We start from the raw sequence: 19,088 nt of genomic DNA, 5'->3' as shown, positions 1-19,088 counted from the left end.
GAGTACAGTAGCCTCAAACACTCTATGGTAAACTAGCTAGAAGCACTGTTTAATAAATAATAATACAACTGAATACAAAATGAGTGTGCATCTGTCTATGGATAAGAGACATCCGAACAGTGTGTGTAGTGTTAGTATTACTATTATTACTTACTTACTTATCCATAGACATTGACAAGCTGTGTCTGAACTCCCTGCTCACTCATCACTATTGGTTGCAGCTAAACCTCCCTCTGCAGGTTTCTTAAATATCATTGCTACTCACACTGCTACCAAAAAGAGCTCAAATTAAAGCTCTAATAATAAACTTTATTAACATAAACATTCGGGTAAAGGTCAGTAAACAAGTTAAGTCTCTAATCAAAACACTATCCTAGAAAAGCTGTGGCTTATGATAGTGTTGTTGTATCAGTTGACTAACTTAGGTACAGGGGAGATTTCTTTTTAGTAGAACCTAAGTTTTCCTAAACGCAGAGGGCCTATCTGGCTGGTCAACCTGGGCCAAGTGTGCAAGAGCCTTACAAGGGTATAAAAGTCACAAATATTTTGTCAATGAAGTCTGCATTATATTTATTTTAAAAACATAATAAAAATTTCACAGGTTTTAGTGTCCCAAAACCTCTTTGTATGTTCCCATCCTGCACTGGTACATAAGTGTGAGCACAGATATTATGCCCTTGTGCCTAAACTAGATTAATGACATCATGAGCTGAATGAAAAACTGCATGAAAAATTAACAATTGTAAATAAAATGTTCAGCACTTTTTTTGTTGTTGAGAATATAAAAAAACATAGTTTATTAACAATTAAGTCCCTTTAAAATGCAGATAGCTTAGTCAAGGATAGTGTTAAAGAGTTAATTTTGTCAGTTCTTATCTGATTTCAAAAGATGATAAGATGTCAGTGGTTTCCAGTTCACATATACAGAATCATCAGATGCATTATGGCGTCTTGTGAAGCACTTGCAGGACTAACAGCACTTCTCTGCCTCATCCAATTGGGGCACACAGGGCACACAGGTAAGGAAATAAAATATCAGAATGACATAAGCAGATATTAAACATAACCTATGAGGTAACCACAAAGTCAGATAAATAAACAACTAGGAAACCACATAAAACAAATTCACACATTGCACATCAAACAATCACACGTTGCCAAACTGCAAGCAGACATCTGCAAAGAAAGTTACTACACATAAATTACTTGCCAGTTTACATAAAGACATATGCACATGGATATTCTCACACATAAATCACTTCTAAATAATAAAACATATGGCAGCCAATGCTATCCATTGCCTATACAAGTTTTTCTCTCTTCATGGTTTTATCCAGCCAGACTTTTACTGGCACGACTCTTATTTTTATAGTTTAATGGCAGTATAGATAATAAAAAATAAATATAAAAATAAAGGGTGATTCTGGTGTGAAATAAATGATCAAATGAAATCAATCCTAGCAGCTTTAGCTTCTAAATTATGCACAATTATTTATATTAATTTATGTTAATTGTAGTAGTCGTATGCAGCAGGCTTAGGGGAGAAATGAGGGACATTTACAGTCGAAGTCCTGCAGACGCTATTCATTTTTTATTGTCCCTGTTCTCTTATCATTAAAATTCTACCATTTGACTGCTTGCAGGCTTGCTGGTTTTTGGACTTTTTTATACTCTGAACTACATATAGGGGCCAAATTATCAAGCTCCGAATGGAGCTTGATGCCCCTGTTTCTGCGCGAGCCTTCACGGTCGCTGTAAACAGCAGTTATGAAGCAGCGGTCTTAAGACAGCTGCTCCATAACTGGTCCGCTGCCTCTGAGGCTGCGATCTGTAATCTGCCCAATTCTATATGATGGAGCTGATTGACGCCCCCTGCTAGCGGCCGAATAGCCGCGAATCTGCAGTGGGCGGCATTGCACAAGCAATTCTGGTGAAATGCTTGTGCAATGTTAAATGCCGTCAGCAATGTCTGTCGGACATGATACGCTACATCGTATCATGTCGGACAGACATTGATAAATTAGCCCCATAGAATTGACTTTAGAAATGTGATTTCTGCTTAGTTTTGTGTGCTTTAAATATATTATCACCTATGAGAAATATTTAATTGTATGAGGCTTTCATTAGCACATCTTTGCGTTTGTTTGTGCTATATGATTTGTTTGCTTGTTACCTTGCACTTCGATTACAGGAATTTTTTTGCATTCTCATTTTTTCATTTTCTTTTGGGATTTGGATAGAGCATACAAGTTTAAGAAAGTTGTCAATTTACTTCTATTACCAAATGTACTTTGTTCTCATGGCATTCTTTGTTGAAGAGAATATCTTGGTAGGTAGTGAGACCATGCCTGGGGAACTATATGGCAGCAGTTTTGCAAGAATACTCTTGAGCAGCAATGTCGGCACTATGTATAACATTTAAAAGCATTCTTTGAAAACGTTCCACAAATAGTGCTCCAGACATAGGCATGCTCCTGAGTCTACCTACCTGCTTTTTAAAAAGGATACATTCATGAGTAAATTTAATACTGTAAGTAAATTTAAAATCTTCTCAAAAATAGTTGTTCTATGTGAATCATGAAAGAAAAATGTTGTGTTTCATGCCCCTTTAAACATTTTAACGACATGGTAGGCAACTGGTACGTTTTCTTTGCAGCCATGGGTCTCCAAAGCACTTGGATATGGCAAAGATACCACTCAATTTGATGCCACACCATCCATTTAAATATAAAGTACAAGGCTACAAGGATTGCAAAGTCATTTAGATTCTGGAAACAAAAATGTGACGCCTGTCATATGCTAAGAACACAAGCATAGTTGCCACATGTGGAATCACAGCAATATAACACACCTCATTGCCAGTAATATACAGTGAGTACATAGGTAGAGCAGAAATTTATTTTTGTCTATAACCAGGGTATGTTTGCAATATTTATGGGTTTTTCTTGCAGAATCTGTAAACAGCAAGATAATTGGTGGACATGAATCTCTTCCACACTCCAAACCTTGGATGGCGTACATCACCTACTCTAATGAAGATGGAGACACGTTGGTGTGTGGAGGATTTCTAATCAGGAAGGATTTGGTGATGACAGCTGCACATTGCTTTGGGAGGTAGGAAAATGTATAAAGAAAAGGCAGTAAAATTGTCAGAAAAGCTCAGAAAATACAAGGTTTCTATGGTTTCCCGGCAGATGATGTACTGGCTTGCTTGCAATTAGGTCACACACTGTGTGTTTAGATAAGGGGTATAAAAGGGTTTATCAACAGCTCAAGTGCACATATAATTTCCCTAATTGCTTGCCAAGACACTGAATAATACAAATAAAATGAATGCAGATAATTTGAACATGTATTACTAATAATGGCCTGATTTCACAGAATTCACCTGTAAAGTGCTTATTTTGAAATTTTGAAATTGTGACCCCACTTTAATCCATTTAAAAAAAAAAAAAACATGATAACTAGAGATCTGCTCGGGCTAACAGTTTAGTCTAGAATATTTGCAAATTATAAAAGGATAATAAACACTAATAAAAACACATAAATAAACCACAAAATGATATTGCACAAAACCTGAAAAATAAATTACGTTAAGTAAAATACGTATACACCTGTGGGTTAATGCTGTTTATGTGTAACTTATACACCTGTGGGTTAATGCTGTTTATGTGTAACTTATACACCTGTGGGTTAATGCTGTTTATGTGTAACTTATACACCTGTAGGTTAATGCTGTTTATGTGTAACTTATACACCTGTGGGTTAATGCTGTTTATGTGTAACTTATACACCTGTAGGTTAATGCTGTTTATGTGTAACTTATACACCTGTGGGTTAATGCTGTTTATGTGTAACTTATACACCTGTAGGTTAATGCTGTTTATGTGTAACTTATACACCTGTGGGTTAATGCTGTTTATGTGTAACTTATACACCTGTGGGTTAATGCTGTTTATGTGTAACTTATACACCTGTGGGTTAATGCTGTTTATGTGTAACTTATACACCTGTAGGTTAATGCTGTTTATGTGTAACTTATACACCTGTAGGTTAATGCTGTTTATGTGTAACTTATACACCTGTGGGTTAATGCTGTTTATGTGTAACTTATACACCTGTGGGTTAATGCTGTTTATGCGTAACTTATACACCTGTAGGTTAATGCTGTTTATGTGTAACTTATACACCTGTGGGTTAATGCTGTTTATGTGTAACTTATACACCTGTGGGTTAATGCTGTTTATGTGTAACTTATACACCTGTGGGTTAATGCTGTTTATGCGTAACTTATACACCTGTAGGTTAATGCTGTTTATGTGTAACTTATACACCTGTGGGTTAATTTTCCCCAAATTCATACCAACTTATAATTAATTAGCATATCCTTGGATAGTAATGACGTTACAACCTCTTTGACCAATGAGAAAACAGTGGGACTGTTAAATAACTAGCGGATCACCTGAATAATCATCCTTGAAAAAGCCGACTGATACAGGCGAAACACTTTGATCACAAGTAGGGACAGGTCTTTTTAGTATTGCCGCTTGTCTGGCTGCTTGGAAACAACACGCTGGTGTTGTACAGTGTGTATATTTCTGTGCTGAGCAGTTCATTTGTACTGTGACCATACCCTGTGAAAAGTGTGCTTTATGTCCTATTGTTTTTAAATAAATATATTCAGATTTTAAAGGGACAGTCGAGTCAAAAATAAACTTTCATGATTCAGATAGGGCATGTAATTTTAAACAACTTTCCAATTTACTTTTATTATCAAATGTGCTTTGTTCTCTTGTATTCTTAGTTGAAAGCTAAACATAGGTAGGCTCAAATGATAATTTCTAAGACCTTGAAGGTCGCCTCTTATCACATGCTTTTTATTTGCTTTTCACAACAGGGGAGAGCTAGTTCACGTGAGCCATATAGATAACATTGTGAGCACGCCCGTAGCTTGTGGCAGACTTTGCACTAATTGGTTAAAATGCAAGTCAATAGATAATAAATAAAATGTCATGTAATCAGGGGGCTGTCATAAGATGCTTAGATACAAGGTAATCACAGAGGTAAAACGTATATTAATATAACTGTGTTGGTTATGCAAAACTGGGATTGGGTAATAAAGGGATTATCTATCTTTTTAAACAATAATAATTCTGGTGTAGACTGTCCCTTTAAGTACACATCTGCTGTTCCAGTGTTTTGGGCTTTGTACCCACCTGCTTTTCACCTTATAGTTGAGTTATAGCTCTTCTAAGTATTTGCACTATTGCCTTGATCTGTTTTACAGACTTCACTTTAGTTCCTTTTTTTCCCTTTGAGGAACTGCTGCTTGAACCAAGCTGATCCCTATCCGCTGTCACTGTTCATCTATAACTGATTCCCATTTGGGCCCATTTGGACTGATATCCTTATCCTTTTACTTCATTTATTTTTCAGGTTTTGTGCACTATATGCAGACATTTTATTTTGTCAGAATATTCATTAAAGTAATTTGTTAACAAAATAGCTTTCCATTATTTCCCATAGGAAGCAAAATATACAATTAATTTTAACAAAAATCTTTTATTATAGAAATCTAATCTAACAATTGAGTCTAGGGGGCCTATTTATCAAGCCGTCAACCGCAAATATGGTGGAATTCCGCAGTGTAATTGTGGAGAGCTTGATTCGCCATATTTATCAAAGGCTACAGACCGGCACAAGTAGAATTTTGTGACGTAACATACGATCCGCCGGTCTCAGTCCGACACTGATCAATGCTTAAGTCACTACAGATGTTCCGGCACTATCTGACTACTTTAGCAAGTTAACAAAAATCTACCAGATACGCTCATCACTATTACGGCCCAGCGTACCTGGTTTTCAATCCGCCACCCTGGAGGTGGCGGATGCCATAGGAATCAATGTCTGAAAGCAGCGAAAGCTCATGTTCGCTGCTGCCCGATATCCCATTTATTCCTATGGGAGAATAAAATTTAAGTTTACACCTAACACCCTAACATGTACCCCAAGTCTAAACACCCCTATTCTGCTGCCCCGACATCACCGCCACCTACTTTATACTTATTAACCCCTATTCTGCCGCCCCGACATCTCCGCCACCTACATAAAGTTATTAACCCCTATCCTGCCGATCCCGGACCCCACCGCAACTAAATAAAGTTATTAACCCCTGGCCTCCCACATCACTACCACTTACCAAACCTATTAACCCCTAAACCGCCAGCCCCCCACATCGCCATAAACTAAACTAAACTATTAACCCCTAAACCTAAGAACTAGCTAACTTTATATGAAATATTAAAGGGACAGTCAACCCAAAAATTACTGTAACTTTTTTAGATTAGTTAAATAAAGATCTTTACAGTAAACTATAGCCACATTTTCATCTAAATAAACTTTGGGGGGTAGTTATCAACGTGTCAACTTTCCTGCCTTCGCCGGCCCAATACGCCCGCCTAAGCTCGCCTCACATCGCCGCCGCGGACCTGAAAAAATTTGCCTAAGTTATCAAATAAAGCTGTCAAAAAGCCGCGGGGCAATGAGCAGCGGACTGTGAGAGTTATCACTCATCCGATCTCGCTGCTCTTCGGCTTTTTCCCAGCTTTATTGCTAGCCTGTCACTAAGCACTCACACTAAACTGCACTGTTCTACCCCCTATACCGGCGCCCCCCGCAACTAAATAAAGTTACTAACCCCTAAACCGCCGCTCCTAGACCCTGCCGCAACTCTGATAAATGTATTAACCCCTAAACCGCCGCTCCTAGACCCTGCCGCAACTCTGATAAATGTATTAACCCCTAAACCGCCGCTCCTAGACCCTGCCACAACTCTGATAAATGTATTAACCCCTAAACCGCCGCTCCTAGACCCTGCCGCAACTCTGATAAATGTATTAACCCCTAAACCGCCGCTCCCGGACACCGCTGCCAGCTACATTATACCTATTAACCCCTATCCTGCCCCCCCTACACCGTCGCCACCTATAATAAATTTATTAACCCCTATCCTGCCCCCCACTACACCGCCGCCACTGTAATAAATTTATTAACCCCTAAACCTAAGTCTAACACTAACCCTAACACCCCCCTAACTTAAATATTAATTAAATTAATCTAAATAATATTTCTATTATTAACTAAATTAATCCTATTTAAAACTAAATACTTACCTTTAAAATAAACCCTAATATAGCTACAATATAAATAATAATTATATTGTAGCTATCTTAGGATTTATTTTTATTTTACAGGTAACTTTGTATTTATTTTAGCTATTTAGAATAGTTATTAAATAGTTATTAACTATTTAATAACTACCTAGCTAAAAGAAATACAAAATTACCTGTAAAATAAATCCTAACCTAAGTTACAATTAAACCTAAGACTACACTATCATTAAATTAATTAAATAAATTACCTACAAATAACTACAATTAAATGCAATTACATAAACTAACTAAAGTACAAAAAATAGGTTATAAACATTTTAAAAATATTACAACAATGTTAAGCTACTTACACCTAATCTAAGCCCCCTAATAAAATAACAAACCCCCCAAAATAAAAAAATGCCCTACCCTATTCTAAATTAAAAAAGTTCAAAGCTCTTTTACCTTACCAGCCCTTAAAAGGGCCATTTGTGGGGGCATGCCCCAAAGAGTTCAGCTCTTTTGCCTGTAAAAGAAAAATACAACCCCCCAACATTAAAACCCACCACCCACATACCCCTAATCTAACCCAAACCCCCCTTAAAAAAACCTAACACTAATCCCCTCTTCCAAGAGGCGCTGAAGAAGTCTTCTATCCAGGCGAGGTAATCTTCCAAGAGGCGCTGAAGAAGTCTTCTATCCGGGGGATGTCATCTTCCAAGCCGGGTCTTGAATCTTCATCCCGCCGACGCGGAACATCCTTCTTTACCGACGGACTACCGACGAATGAAGGCTCCTTTAAGGGACGTCATTCAAGATGGCATCCCTTCAATTCCGATTGGCTGATAGGATTCTATCAGCCAATCGGAATTAAGGTAGGAAAAATCTGATTGGCTGATCGAAACAGCCAATAGAATGCGAGCTCAATCTGATTGGCTGATTGGATCAGCCAATCGGATTGAACTTGAATCTGATTGGCTGATTCAATCAGCCAATCAGATTTTTCCTACCTTAATTCCGATTGGCTGATAGAATCCTATCAGCCAATCGGAATTGAAGGGACGCCATCTTGGATGACGTCCCTTAAAGGAGCCTTCATTCGTCGGTAGTCCGTCGGTAAAGAAGGATGTTCCGCGTCGGCGGGATGAAGATTCAAGACCCGGCTTGGAAGATGACATCCCCCGGATAGAAGACTTCTTCAGCGCCTCTTGGAAGATGACCTCGCCCGGATAGAAGACTTCTTCAGCGCCTCTTGGAAGATGACCTCGCCCGGATGGAAGATTTCTTCAGCGCCGCTTGGAGGATCACTTCTGCCGGTCCGGGTCTCCTCTTCAGTTCCATCGGTGGCTCGGCTGAGTGAAGACGACTAAAGGCAGGATGGTCTTCAGGGGATTAGTGTTAGGTTTTTTTAAGGGGGGTTTGGGTTAGATTAGGGGTATGTGGGTGGTGGGTGGTGGGTTTTAATGTTGGGGGGGGGTTGTATTTTTCTTTTACAGGCAAAAGAGCTGAACTCTTTGGGGCATGCCCCCACAAAAGGCCCTTTTAAGGGCTGGTAAGGTAAAAGAGCTTTGAACTTTTTTTAATTTAGAATAGGCTAGGGCATTTTTTTTATTTTGGGGGGGTTTGTTATTTTATTAGGGGGCTTAGATTAGGTGTAAGTAGCTTAAAATTGTTGTAATATTTTTAAAATGTTTGTAACCTATTTTTTTTATTTTTTGTAACTTAGCTTTTTTATTTTTTGTACTTTAGTTAGTTTATGTAATTGTATTTAATTGTAGTTATTTGTAGGTAATTTATTTAATTAATTTAATGATAGTGTAGTGTTAGGTTTAATTGTAACTTAGGTTAGGATTTATTTTACAGGTAATTTTGTATTTCTTTTAGCTAGGTAGATATTAAATAGTTAATAACTATTTAATAACTATTCTAACTAGCTAAAATAAATGCAAAGTTACCTGTAAAATAAATATAAATCCTAAAATAGCTATAATGTAATTATTAATTACATTGTAGCTATCTTACGGCTAGATTTAGAGTTTTGTCGGTAACGACCCGAAAAGCTAACGCCGGCTTTTTTCTGGCCGCACCATAAAAATAACTCTGGTATTGAGAGTCCACATAAAGGCTGCGTTAGGCTCCAAAAAAGGAGCGTAGAGCATATTTAACGCAACTTCAACTCTCGATACCAGAGTTGCTTACGCAAGCGGCCAGCCTCCAAAACGTGCTTGTGCACGATTCCCCCATAGGAAACAATGGGGCTGTTTGAGCTGAAAAAAAACCTAACACCTGCAAAAAAGCTGTGTTCAGCTCCTAACGCAGCACCATTGTTTCCTATGGGGAAACACTTCCTACGTCTGCACCTAACACTCTAACATGTACCCCGAGTCTAAACTCCCCTAACCTTACACTTATTAACCCCTTAATTACCACAATGTACCCTGTATGTCACTGGTCGTTAAGGGTTTTTTCAGGACATAATAGCACAAGTCTAGCAAGAACACGCTATTAATTCCCTCCCTCCAGCAGGCTTTGTGGAATAGAGCAGTCTCAACGCTGGTGGCAAGACCGCGCTATAAAACAATCAAGTCCCAAAAAAAGGCCAGCGACATACAGGGTACGTCGCTGGTCCTTAAGGGGTTAACCTCTAATCTGCCGCCCCCGCTATCGCTGACCCCTGCATATTATTATTAACCCCTAATCTGCCGCTTCGTAAAACCGCCGCTACCTACATTATCCCTATGTACCCCTAATCTGCTGCCCTAACATCGCCGACCCCTATATTATATTTATTAACCCCTAATCTGCCCCCCACAACGTCGCCTCCACCTAACTTCAATTATTAACCCCTAATCTGCCAACTTGAGCTCACCGCTATTCTAATAAATGTATTAACCCCTAAAGCTAAGTCTAACCCTAACACTAACACCCCCCTAACTTAAATATAATTTAAATCTAACGAAATTAATTAACTCTTATTAAATAAATTATTCCTATTTAAAGCTAAATACTTACCTGTAAAATAAATCCTAATATAGCTACAATATAAATTATAATGATATTATAGCTATTTTAGGATTAATATTTATTTTACAGATAACTTTGTAATTATTTTAACCAGGTACAATAGCTATTAAATAGTTAAGAACTATTTAATAGCTAAAATAGTTAAAATAATTACAAATTTACCTGTAAAATAAATCCTAACCTAAGTTACAATTAAACCTAACACTACACTATCAATAAATTAATTAAATAAAATACCTACAATTACCTACAATTAAACCTAACACTACACTATCAATAAATTAATTAAATACAATACCTACAAATAACTACAATGAAATAAACTAACTAAAGTACAAAAAATAAAAAAGAACTAAGTTACAAAAAATAAAAAAATATTTACAAACATTAGAAAAATATTACAACAATTTTAAACTAATTACACCTACTCTAAGCCCCCTAATAAAATAACAAAGCCCCCCAAAATAAAAAAATGCCCTACCCTATTCTAGATTACTAAAGTTCAAAGCTCTTTTACCTTACCAGCCCTGAACAGGGCCCTTTGCGGGGCATGCCCCAAGAAGTTCAGCTCTTTTGCCTGTAAAAAAAAACATACAATACCCCCCCCAACATTACAACCCACCACCCACATACCCCTAATCTAACCCAAACCCCCCTTAAATAAACCTAACACTAAGCCCCTGAAGATCTCCCTACCTTGAGTCATCTTCACCCAGCCGAGCCAAATTCTTCATCCAATCGGATTGAACTTGATTCTGATTGGCTGATTCCATCAGCCAATCAGAATATTCCTACCTTAATTCCGATTGGCTGATAGAATCCTATCAGCCAATCGGAATTCGAGGGACGCCATCTTGGATGACGTCCCTTAAAGGAACTGTCATTCTTCAGTTGGATGTCGCCGGATGAAGATGGGTCCGCGGTGGAGGTCTTCAGGATGGAGCCGGTCCTCATCGGATGAAGATAGAAGATGCCGCTTGGAAGAAGATGGTTGCCGGTCCGGATCTACTCTTCTTCCCGGATAGGATGAAGACTTTGGACCCTCTTCTGGACTTCTTCAGCCATCGGATGATGGATGTCTAGCCCCCTCTTGGGTTGGATGAAGATATCGGAGCCAGGACGGATCGGTGTGATACCCGGTGAGGTGAAGACAAGGTAGGAAGATCTTCAGGGGCTTAGTGTTAGGTTTATTTAAGGGGGGTTTGGGTTAGATTAGGGCTATGTGGCTGGTGGGTTGTAATGTTGGGGGGGGGTATTGTATGTTTTTTTTTACAGGCAAAAGAGCTGAATTCTTTGGGGCAAGCCCCGCAAAGGGCCCTGTTCAGGGCTGGTAAGGTAAAAGAGCTTTGAACTTTAGTAATTTAGAATAGGGTAGGGCATTTTTTATTTTGGGGGGCTTTGTTATTTTATTAGGGGGCTTAGAGTAGGCTGAAAAGTGAGCGTTAGACCCTTTTTTGAGTGACTCCAAATACCGGAGGTAGCCTAAAACCAGCGTTAGGAGCCTCTAACGCTGGTTTTCACGGCTACCGCCAAACTCCAAATCTAGGCCATAGGGTTTATTTTACAGGTAAGTATTTAGTTTTAAATAGGAATAATTTATTAAAGTATAGTGTAGTGTTAGGTGTAATTGTAACTTAGGTTAGTTTTTATTTTACAGGTACATTTCTCTTTATTTTAGCTAGGTAAGCTATTAAATAGTTAATAACTATTTAATAGCTATTGTACCTAGTTAAAATAAATTGAAAGGTACCTGTAAAATAAAAATAAATACTAAGATAGCTACAATATAATTATTATTTTTATTGTAGCTATATTAGGGTTTATTTTAAATGTAAGTATTTACCTTTAAATAGGATTAACTTAGTTCATGATAGAAATATTATTTAGATTTATTTAATTAATATTTAAGTTAGGGGGGTGTTAGGGTTATTGTTAGACTTAGGTTTAGGGGTTAATAATTTTATTACAGTGGCGGCGGTGTCGTGGGGGGCAGGATAGGGGTTAATAAATTTATTATAGGTGGCGACGGTGTAGGGGGGGGCAGATTAGGGGTTAATAAATTTAATATAGGTTGCGGCAGGGTCAGGGAGCGGAGGTTTAGGGGTTAATACATATATTATAGTTGCGGTGGGCTCCGGGAGTGGCGGTTTAGGGGTTAATACATTTATTATAGTTGTGGTGGGCTCCGGGAGCGGCAGTTTAGTGGTTAATATGTATAGAGTAGCTTGCGGTAGGCTCCGGGAGCGGCGGTTTAGGGGGTAATAACTTTATTTAGTTAGTAGGGGGGACAGATTAGTGGTGTTTAGACTTGGGGTACATGTTAGGGTGTTAGGTGCAGACATCTGCCATAGAAATCAATGGGATGTCTGTCAGCAGCGAACTTGTACTTTCGCTATGGTCAGACTCCCATTGATTCCTATGGGATCCGCCGCCTCCAGGGCGGCGGTTTGAAAACCAGGTACGCTGGGCCGTAAAAGTGCCGAGCGTACCTGCTAGTTTTTTGATAACTAGCAAAAGTAGTCAGATTGTGCCGCACTTGTGTGCGGAACATCTGGAGTGACGTAAGAATCGATCTGTGTCGGACTGAGTCCGGCGGATCGAAGCTTACGTCACAAAATTCTACTTTTGCCGGTATCTAGCCTTTGATAACTAAGGTGAATCAGCCTCGCCACAAATACGCTGCGGAATTCCAGCGTATTTGAGGTTGACGGCTTGATAACTACCCCCCTTTGGCTGAAAAATACACTTACTCATCTCATCTGGCCTTAGGGGGTAATAACTTTATTTAGTTAGTAGGGGGGACAGATTAGTGGTGTTTAGACTTGGGGTACATGTTAGGGTGTTAGGTGCAGACATCTGCCATAGAAATCAATGGGATGTCTGTCAGCAGCGAACTTGTACTTTCGCTATGGTCAGACTCCCATTGATTCCTATGGGATCCGCCGCCTCCAGGGCGGCGGTTTGAAAACCAGGTACGCTGGGCCGTAAAAGTGCCGAGCGTACCTGCTAGTTTTTTGATAACTAGCAAAAGTAGTCAGATTGTGCCGCACTTGTGTGCGGAACATCTGGAGTGACGTAAGAATCGATCTGTGTCGGACTGAGTCCGGCGGATCGAAGCTTACGTCACAAAATTCTACTTTTGCCGGTATCTAGCCTTTGATAACTAAGGTGAATCAGCCTCGCCACAAATACGCTGCGGAATTCCAGCGTATTTGAGGTTGACAGCTTGATAACTACCCCCCTTTGGCTGAAAAATACACTTACTCATCTCATCTGGCCTTTTTGAAATGGTTGCCTGACCCCTCCTTCTCTGACGTCTCCCAAAAGCTTGCAGTAACAGGATCCTTTCCTTTCTTCTCGTCCCTGCGCGCTCCTGCAATTTCAGCTCTCTGTGCCCCTGTTTTAAGATTGCTTTGTATGCCTAACTACTGCTTGTCTTTGCGGATTCACAGGATGTTGTTTTACAATTAAAATGTTATATGTAGATCTGCTGTTACCTCCCGTTGTTAATGTATAACACGCTGAGCAGATTGTTTTGTGCTTCAAATAGGTCAATGTGTGCAAAATAAGCAGCATTATTACGATTTAGCAAAAATAATTCTCATGAAAGCTCAGGTTTCTTTGGTTTCCCGTTTACTTGCCTCTTATCCTCTATTCAATCATTTTTGCTGCACATTTCACTGCACTCAATAAAAGGTTAGGGAGAAACTGGATCACCAGAAATCACAGCTGATTTGCCTGTGTCTCACCTCACCAGCCGTGCTGCGCTTTCTATGTGCCTATGTTCCCTAACCTTTTATTGAGTGCAGTGAAAAATGATTGAATAGCGGATAAGAGGCAAGTATACGGGAAACCAAAGAAATCTGAGCATTCATGAGAATTATTTTTGCTAAATCGTAATAATGCTGCACAAAACAATCTGCTCAGCGTGTTATATATTAACAACGGAAGGTAACAGAAGATCTACATATAAAATTATAATTGTACCAAGTCACCAACCTCTGAATTCTGTTGGGCTGTCATCAGATTTGTGATCACGGTTTCTCCCTAACTGAGCCTGAGCGCTATCTCGCTGCCCTGGCTGCTGTCCAAGTGTGTGATCTCAATGAGCGATTTCACAACCTATGTACGGCAGCAGGTTGGTGCCGGGTATGGCAACAGGTTGGCACGAGTTTTGACAGCAGCTTGATGCAGGATCTAGCAGCAGGTGGCAGCAAGTTAGTGTAGGGTCTGGCAGCAGGTTAGTGTAGGGTCTGGCAGCGGGTAATGCAGGATCTTCTCACCCTGCTTCTAGCTCCCAGCTCTGTAAATGGCAGCCCCTGTGGATCACCAGAAATCACAGCTCCAACATAGGCACATAGAAAGCGCAGCACGGCTGGTGAGGTGAGACACAGGCAAATCAGCTGTGATTTCTGGTGATCCAGTTTCTCCCTAACCTTTTATTGAGTGCAGTGAAATGTGCAGCAAAAATGATTGAATAGAGGATAAGAGGCAAGTAAACGGGAAACCAAAGAAACCTGAGCATTCATGAGAATTAGTTTTGCTAAATCGTAATAATGCTGCTTATTTTGCACACATTGACCTATTTGAAGCACAAAACAATCTGCTCAGCGTGTTATATATTAACAACGGAAGGTAACAGCAGATCTACATATAAAATTATAATTGTAAAACAACATCCTGTGAATCCGCAAAGACAAGCAGTAGTTAGGCATACAAAGCAATCTTAAAACAGGGGCACAGCCACAGAGAGCTGAAATTGCAGGAGCGCGCAGGGACGAGAAGAAAGGAAAGGATCCTGTTACTGCAAGCTTTTGGGAGACGTCAGAGAAGGAGGGGTCAGGCAGCCATTTCAAAAAGGACAGATGAGATCAGTAAGTGTATTTTTCGGCCAAAGTTTATTTAGATGAAAATTTGGCTATAGTTTACTGTAAAGATCTTTATTTAACTAATCTAAAAAAGTTACAGTAATTTTTGGGTTGACTGTCCCTTTAACTCATCCCTATCTTATAATAAATTTAAACTTACCATTAGATTTAAATTAAACTATATTAAACTAATAATGAACCTACCATAACTATTAGACTAAAATTACATTAAACTATATTAAACGAATTAATTTAATCTACCCTATTATACTAAAATTACAATAAACTATATTAAATTAATAATTAACCTACCCTAACTTTTATACTAAAATTACAATAAACTACAAATTAAAATAACTATATTATATATTTAAACACCTAACCCTACTCAAATAATTTAAATCTACACAAAAAAATTACAAAGTTACTAAAAACTAACAACTAAGTTACAAAAAATAACAAACACTAAGTTACACAAAAAATAAACACTAAGTTACAAAACATAAAAAAGAAATTATCAAAGATTTAAACTAATTACACCTAATCTAAGGGCCCTATGAAAATAAAAAAGCCGCCCCAAAATAAAAAAAAAACCTAACCTACAATAAGCTACAAATAACCCTTAAAAGGGCCTTTTGCGGGGCATTGCTCCAAAGAAATCAGCTTTTTACCTGTAAATAAAAAATACAAATACCCCCACAACAGTAAATCCCACCACCCACACAACCAACCCCCCAAATAAAAACCTAATCTAAAAAAACCTAAGCTCCCCATTGCCCTGAAAAGGGCATTTGGATGGGCATTGTCCTTAAAAGGGCATTTAGCTCTATTGCAGCCCAAACCCTAACCTAAAATAAAACCAACCCAATACACCCTTAAAAAATCCTAACACTAACCCCAGAAGATTCACTTACAGTTTTGAAGATCCGACATCCATTCTCCAAGAAGCCTGCAGAAGTCTTCACCCAGACGGCATCTTCTATCTTCATCCATCCGGCGTGGAGCGGCTCCATCTTCAAGACATCCGACGCGGAGCATCCTCTTCTGACGGCGGCTTCTTTGGAATGAAGGTTCCTTAAAATGACGTCATCCAAGATGTCGTCCCTTAGATTCCGATTGGCTGATAGAATTCTATCAGCCAATCGGAATTAAGGTTGAAAAAATCCTTTTGGCTGTTGCAATCAGCCAATTGGATTGAACTTCAATCCTATTGGCTGATCCAATCAGTCAATATGATTGAGCTCACATTCTATTGGCTGTTCCAATCAGCCAATAGAATGCCAGTTCAATCCTATTGGCTGATTGCAACAGCCAATAGGATTTTTTCAACCTTAATTCCGATTGGCTGATAGAATTCTATCAGCCAATCGGAATCTAAGGGACGCCATCTTGGATGACGTCATTTAAAGGAACCTTCATTTGACGTTAGTCTGTCGGAAGAAGAGGATGCTCCGCGTCGGATGTCTTGAAGATGGAGCAGCTCCGCGCCGGATGGATGAAGATAGAAGATGCCGTCTGGGTGAAGACTTCTGCTGGCTTGGATGAAGACTTCGGCCGCTTGGATGAAGACTTGCCGGATTCTTGGAGGATGGATGTCGGATCTTCAAAACTGTAAGTGAATCTTCGGGGGTTAGTGTTAGGATTTTTTAAGGGTGTATTGGGTGGGTTTTATTTTTAGGTTAGGGTTTGGGCTGCAATAGAGCTAAATGCCTTTTTAAGGGCAATGTCCATCCAAATGCCCTTTTCAGGGCAATGGGGAGCTTAGTTTTTTTTAGATTAGGTTTTTATTTGGGGGGTTGGTTGTGTGGGTGGTGGGTTTTAGTGTTGGGGGGTATTTTTATTTTTTATTTACAGGTAAAAGAGCTGATTTCTTTGGGGCAATGCCCCACAAAAGGGCTATTTATAGTTTATTGTAGGTTAGGGGTTTTTTATTTGGGGGGGGGGGGCTTTTTGATTTTCATAGGGCCCTTAGATTAGGTGTAATTAGTTTAAATCTTTGATAATTTCTTTTTTATTTTTTGTAACTTAGTGTTTATTTTTTTGTGTAACTTAGTGTTTGTTATTTTTTAGTGTAGATTTAAATTATTTGAGTAGGGTTAGGTGTTTAAATATATAATATAGTTAATTTAATTTGTAGTTTATTGTAATTTTAGTATAAAAGTTAGGGTAGGTTAATTATTAATTTAATATAGTTTATTGTAATTTTAGTATAATAGTTAGGGTAGATTAAATTAATTAGTTTAATATAGTTTAATGTAATTTTAGTCTAATAGTTAGGGTAGATTAATTATTAGTTTAATATAGTTTAATGTAATTTTAGTATAATAGGGTAAATTAATTATTAATTTAATATAGTTTAATGTCATTTTAAAGGTAAGTTTAAATTTATTATAAGATAGGGTTGAGTTAATATTTCATATAAAGTTAGGGGGTTGTTAGGTTTAGGGGTTAATAGGTTAATGTAGTTTATGGCGATGTGGGGGGCTGGCGGTTTAGGGGTTAATAACTTTATTTAGTTGCGGTGGGCTCCAGGAGCGGCGGGATAGGGGTTATTAACATAATGTTGGTGGCGGGGGTGTAGGGGGCAGCAGATTAGGGGTTAATAACATAATGTAGGTGGCGGTGGGCTCCGGGAGTGGCGTTTTAGGGGTTAATAACTTTATTTAGTTGCGGCGGGTCGGGGAGCGGCAGAATAGGGGTTAATAACTTTATTAGAGTGGCGGTGGGCTCCGGGAGTGGCGGTTTAGGGGTTAAATAGTTTAGTATAGTGACAGTTTACAAATAAAGCTGGGAAAAAGCCGAAGAGCAGCGAGATCGATGACTGTTAGTTAACAACAGTCCGCTGCTCATCACCCTGTACTTGGTGCGCAGATTTTTGACAGCTTTTTTGTTAAATATGGAGAGCGTATTCAGGTCCGCGGCAGTGATGTTAGGCGATGTTAGGCGAGCGTATTGGTGCCGGCGAATGCAGCACAGTTGATGGCTTGATAAATAGGCCCCTAGGAGGTAATGCCCCGCAAAAGGCCCTTTTAAGGGCCATTGGTAGTTTATTGTAGGCTAGGGTTTTTTTATTTTAGGGAGTCTTTTTTATTTTGATAGGGCTATTAGATTAGGTGTAATTGTTTTTTATTTTTGATAGTGTTTTTTTTGTAATTTAGTGTTTTTTATTTTTTGTAACATAGTATTTTTTATTTTTTGTAACTTAGCATTTATTTTTTTGTAATTTTTAATTGTAGATTTCAATAATTTGAGTAGGGTTAGGTTTTTAGATATGTAATATAGTTAATTTAATTGGTAGTTTAATGTAATTTTAGTATAATAGTTAGGGTAGGTTAATTAATAGTTTAATATAATTAATGTAATTTTAGTATAATAGTTAGGGTAGGTTAATTAATAGTTTAATATAGTTTAATGTAATTTTAGTATAATAGTTAGGGTAGGTTAATTAATAGTTTAATATAGTTTATTTTAATTCTAAAGGTAAGTTTTAATTTATTATAAGATAGGGATGTTGTAATTTTAATGTAAAGTTAGCGGGTTGTTAGGTTTAGGGGTTAATAGCTTAATTTAATTTATGGCGATGTATGGGGCTGTCAGTTTAGGGGTTAATAGGTTTAGTTAATGGTAGTGATGTGGGAGGCCTGGGGTTTAGGGGTTAATAATTTTATTACAGTTGTGGCGGGGTCCGAGAGCGGCGGGATAGGGGTTAATAAATTTTATTTAGCTTGCGGCGATGTTGGTGTGGCAGATTAGGGGTGTTTAGACTCTGGGCTTATGTTAGGGTGTTAGGTGTAAATGTAAATTAGTTTTTTACCATATAAATCAATGGAATATCTGGCAGTATCGAACATGGGCTTTCGCTGCTTTCAGACTCCCATTGATTCCTATGGCATCTGCGGCCTCCAGGGTGGCGGATTGAAAACCAGGTACGCTGGGCCAGAATAGCCGCGAGCGTAACTGTTAGAAATTTGATAAATGGGAGAAGGTGTCAAATAGAGCCAAATTTGTATTTGGAACATCTGTAATGACATAAGCATCGATCTGT

General features: G+C 38.5%; 1 protein-coding gene across 1 annotated transcript in view; it reads left to right on the top strand.

Annotated features, from left to right (window-relative positions):
* The first annotated feature begins 935 nt into the window (after window positions 1–935).
* The window catches only part of LOC128647986 (mast cell protease 8), an 87,995-nt gene continuing 69,842 nt past the window's right edge, over window positions 936–19,088 (top strand). The window contains exons 1-2 of the mRNA XM_053700666.1: window positions 936–1,019; window positions 2,952–3,114. Coding sequence (XP_053556641.1) covers window positions 944–1,019; window positions 2,952–3,114 — 239 coding nt within the window. The 5' untranslated portion in view covers window positions 936–943. The remainder of the gene's footprint in view (window positions 1,020–2,951; window positions 3,115–19,088) is intronic.

This window comes from Bombina bombina, chromosome 2, assembly GCF_027579735.1.
Source record: "Bombina bombina isolate aBomBom1 chromosome 2, aBomBom1.pri, whole genome shotgun sequence".
NCBI classification, from domain to species: Eukaryota; Metazoa; Chordata; class Amphibia; order Anura; family Bombinatoridae; genus Bombina; species Bombina bombina.
Note: the sequence above shows the minus strand (reverse complement) of the source record. Positions and strands in the feature narration are given on the sequence as shown.